General features: G+C 43.6%; 1 protein-coding gene across 1 annotated transcript in view; it reads left to right on the forward strand.

Moving 5' to 3' along the window:
• The window catches only part of kifap3a (kinesin-associated protein 3a), a 30,993-nt gene extending 26,795 nt beyond the window's left edge, over nucleotides 1–4,198 (forward strand). Inside the window, exon 20 of the mRNA XM_079267036.1 lies at nucleotides 1,946–4,198. Coding sequence (XP_079123162.1) covers nucleotides 1,946–2,045 — 100 coding nt within the window. The 3' untranslated portion in view covers nucleotides 2,046–4,198. The remainder of the gene's footprint in view (nucleotides 1–1,945) is intronic.
• The last annotated feature ends 83 nt before the right edge of the window (nucleotides 4,199–4,281 follow it).

The following is a 4,281-nucleotide window of genomic DNA, read 5'->3' on the forward strand; positions in this document are numbered from 1 at the left end:
AGGCAGACATGCAGGCAGGCAGGCGGATGGTGTGACTCAGAGCTCCAGTGTTCCTCCAGCCTCCTTTAGCCGGGCTCTCAAATCCCCCCTGACAGCCGTAGCGTGCGGAGAGGAAAAAGACATATTTCTGCCCAGAGAGGAGGGAGAGGAGATGGTGGTTGTGGGGGGGGGGGGGGGGGGGGCAAAATGGAGAGGAGGAGGGAGAGGGAGAGTGGGGATATGCTGCAAGCTGTGTAACTGATCGCTGGAAGTGATTTGGCTAAAAACAACACGTCATTATAGGCGCTTGCAGGGGCAAAGCAAACAGCTCGTATTTTAGAAGGCCGAGAGAGGACGGCGGGCCGGCCAGCGAGGAGAAAGACTGCGATACGTGTGAGATGTGGTGTCATCCATCAGGGCCCAGTTTATCCATCGACCGGCCTGTTCGAGGTGACCCACCACCACCACAACCAGACACAAGCTCCCAGCAGCTGGTCAGAAGATGGAGCCGTGAAATCGGCCCCCACCCTCCGTATCCACATCCCCGTAGTAACTGATTTATACGCTGCAGATACAGGCCTTTTATCATCCCCCCTCAACAGGCCTCTGTTGCCAAGCGGAGAGCAGCCAGGTCCTCCAGGTTTGGCCGTCAGCCTCCGCCCTCGTCACGGCGCTGTGTTTTGACATCTCTACGTTTCTTTTTTTTTTTTACGGCTTGGCCGCTCTTCTGTTTACCCCTCCAGCCATTAGCAGTCTGTAACTCACACACTCATTATGGATGTCCAACACCTGCATCAGGCCAGATGAATATTGCATTAACTTTTTACGAGTTTTCTTTTTTCCCTTTTTCTTCACCGAGTGATTGGTCCGGCCCCGGGGTTAGGAGTTGGGGAGTTGGGGAGTTGGGGGGGGGGGGTTCCATAGAGATGCCTGGTGTCAGAGCTCCACCTGGTGGTGGTGCCGGTGCTTTCTGGTTTCAGTCTTTCCTCCAGATGTTTGGACGCTTTGCTCCCATTCAGACACGAGAGCAGTAGTGAGGTCCAACGCTAACAGTGGGTGATTCAGGTCTGACTCTCAGTTGATGCTCCAGTTCATCCCAAAGGTGTTGGATGGGGTTGAGTTCAGGACTCTGGTGCAGACCAGTCAAGTTCTTTCACATCAAACTGGGGAAACTATTTCTTTATAGAGCTGGCTTTGTGCACGTTGTCATGTTGAAACAGGAAAGAGACAAACACAAACTGTTGACACAACGTTGGATGCTCACTATTGTAGGAAATGTGGACAGTTTTCGAGGCACCATGTCAAACTGTGTCGCAGTACGTTTTACTCCACTACATTCATCTGACACTTGAAGTTACTTGTGACAAACTTGGATTTCACACGAGCTTATAACATGTGGCTGTGAATAAGAAAGCACCAGGATCTCTGCAAAGAAAGAAAAGCTTTGCATCAGCTCCATTACGATGGTGCATTTTAGACATCTGACGATGTTTTTTAACTTTTGGGGGATTTTGTTTTGGTCTTGTAAAAGTACTTGATTGTGTTAAGAAATTCCCAGTTGCTTTCCTACTTAGTTTCTGTCAAAAGGGTAAATCCGCCGCTCTTATCTCTGCCCACAAGACTACCGGGGGCTTATTTCAGTTCATATCTTGGCCATTGGTGCTCACAGCATGTTTCCATCTCTCCCCTCTCTGCTCTCTGATCATCACACAGGCTCTGACCTCCTCTGAACTGCCTCACTAATTGAGAGGCGTAAGCAGGCCGTGCTGTAAACGGACAATTTCATGCTTGTGGCCAACTTTGCTCGTACTTTTCATAGTTGAGTCAAAGGTTTAAGAATTGTGTGTATTTCTGTCACAACCATGTGAAAGACTGTTTCGTATTTTTTAAGGTTCCGTAATTGGTAATTGTGAATCAGATTGTCTTAATTTCTCCCATCTCCGCCTTCTTTCGTTTGTCCTTTCAGTTTGTCGGAGCAGTTTGTACCAGCAGATCGACCGGTCAGCGCCTACGGCTTCCGCCCCGACGAGCAGTTTTTCTTCAACTACAACACCGCCTCCCGGTAAACCTGGAAGCCCTGACACATATCACACTGTACAGGCGTCGTGCTCCTGATACACCCACTGTGGGCCACTGAAGCTGCATCTTCATTGTCTTTTCTTTGAGCATCGCTCAGCGCTTTACATGTCGTCACAGCAAAAATAATTATCACCATAAGGGTCAGTCAGTCTGTTCATGAGGCAAACAGGAAGTGTCCTTTTCTTGATGTTGGAGTACCAAAAGTAATTTGTCTTATTTGAATATACCGGCACTGATTCAGGGGAAACTGCTGGAACAAGCAACTGCACCGAGATTAAGTTGAATTGCACCCACAAAATCCTCAAGACTCCAGATAAAAGTATGTGATTTATTCATGTTATATAAATATTTCACACTTAAAACAACTAATAAACTCACATATTAAGGTCGATCTTAAATTTCATTTGACTTTTATACAGATGAATTTGTAAATGTTTTAATATTGCTTATATGTGATTCAAGAACACGTGCTGTGAATCAAAGCTTAATACGTCTGTTTCGTGATAAACTAGGCAGCTGTTGAACTGCGTTTTTCAGACTTTTACCGTCACGTTTGACACAAACGAATGTTTCTTTTGTAACCACAGCCTGCCTAATGTGATCGTTCATAAACACTGTACTTTAGGCACAAAAAAATACATAGAAAGAGATGAGTGCGTTTTGAATCTGGTGTTATTCTAAAAAATGTTCTCATGTCAACAAATGCCATGCGCAGACTCAAACCAACAATGTGTTGGTGCATTTCAATGCTTTCTGACTTCCTGTCTGTGTCTCTCAGCTCCAAGCCCATTGGTTCATATTGACATCAACCTTTAAGTATGTAGTTCCCTTACAAAAAAAAAGGCTCCGTAATCTTAAACAGCTAGTCATAGTACTGTTATCAAACAGGAGGAAATAGTGCATTTGTTGGGGACTATTTTCAGCGGCGGATTAATCCACATTTGGTGCTGTAGTGAGTACTTGTGGCAGCAGGATGGTGCATGTGGGATTGAGTCAAAATAAACTAGTGTGTATTCATGGTGGTGAAGGAACATGTCATCCAGTGCAACAGTGTGGCTCATTGATGTGTTTTTAAAGGAGCTCTATGGCTCAGAGGAAGAAGACACACTGGGCTCTGACACACACACACAATACTTGTTAGTAGATGCTCGTAGATTCACTGTCGGTTGGATTTATTAACAAGAGGAAAACATTCTTTAACAGAGATAATATTTTATGGACTTAAAACCAGTCCAGCTCACTGGCTGGCGTATTTATTTATTTTTTGCTTGTGAGGCCCAAAGAGGTGGAAGTGAATAAAGCAAAACTGAGAAAATGTACTTTCTATCTCATCCCTTTAATCATAGGTGACCTCTCAGATTCCTCTTGGGTCGACTGGGACGTAGTATAGTCTGTCCCACGCATTTAAAACCACTGAGTTACGCACCAACAATAGTTGTGTTAAATAACAATACATCATATTTGGGTAACCTTATATTTCCGGTTCTGTATTTTCTTGATTTCCAAGAAGCTTGTTGAAAATCACTGTGTAATTTGGTACATATTAGAGGGAAACTACTGCAGACAGACACAATTGGTGTGGAACCTGGAGAGTCTGTGCCCAGCAGGTCAGCTGGATTTGCTTACTGTTGTTTAATCAACAAGCTTTTATAAAGTCCCTAAACTCGAATAACTGTCTCAGAGCATTGGCTCTATAATTAGTACCAAATTACACAGTTATTTCCAGGAAACAATGGACCATAAAATAAAGAGTACACACTGCGTCTCACTATCTCTGCAGTGGATTGTAAGAAAACGAAATCCAAGCACTGGATTAACATGTCATTGATCTGTATTTCTATGAATGTAATTTAAGAAGAAATGAGAACAGCCTTTATTGTTTTATCTTGAAAAATGGGTCTTAAATATGAACAAATGTTAAATAATTGATGTGTTCTTTATCCTGTCCTTGATGTGCCTGGAGCCCTGCTGGCCCGCTTGACATATGTGGTGCAATATATCAAATAAATGTAAGGCGTGTTATTGTAGTCAAACTGTATTTAGTATTTAATCTGTCACAGATGTTGGATTACTTGCATCTTTTTGATATTTCTCAGCACAGTGTGTGATTGTGGACCAAAAATAAATAATCCAAGCCTCATGCTATATTTGTTTTATTGCTCGTGTCATTTTCCCAACATCGAAACCAGAGAGTTCACACAGAGTTTGTTTTTTAGACTCTTA

Source organism: Melanostigma gelatinosum (genome assembly GCF_949748355.1).
Source record: "Melanostigma gelatinosum genome assembly, chromosome: 4".
NCBI classification, from domain to species: Eukaryota; Metazoa; Chordata; class Actinopteri; order Perciformes; family Zoarcidae; genus Melanostigma; species Melanostigma gelatinosum.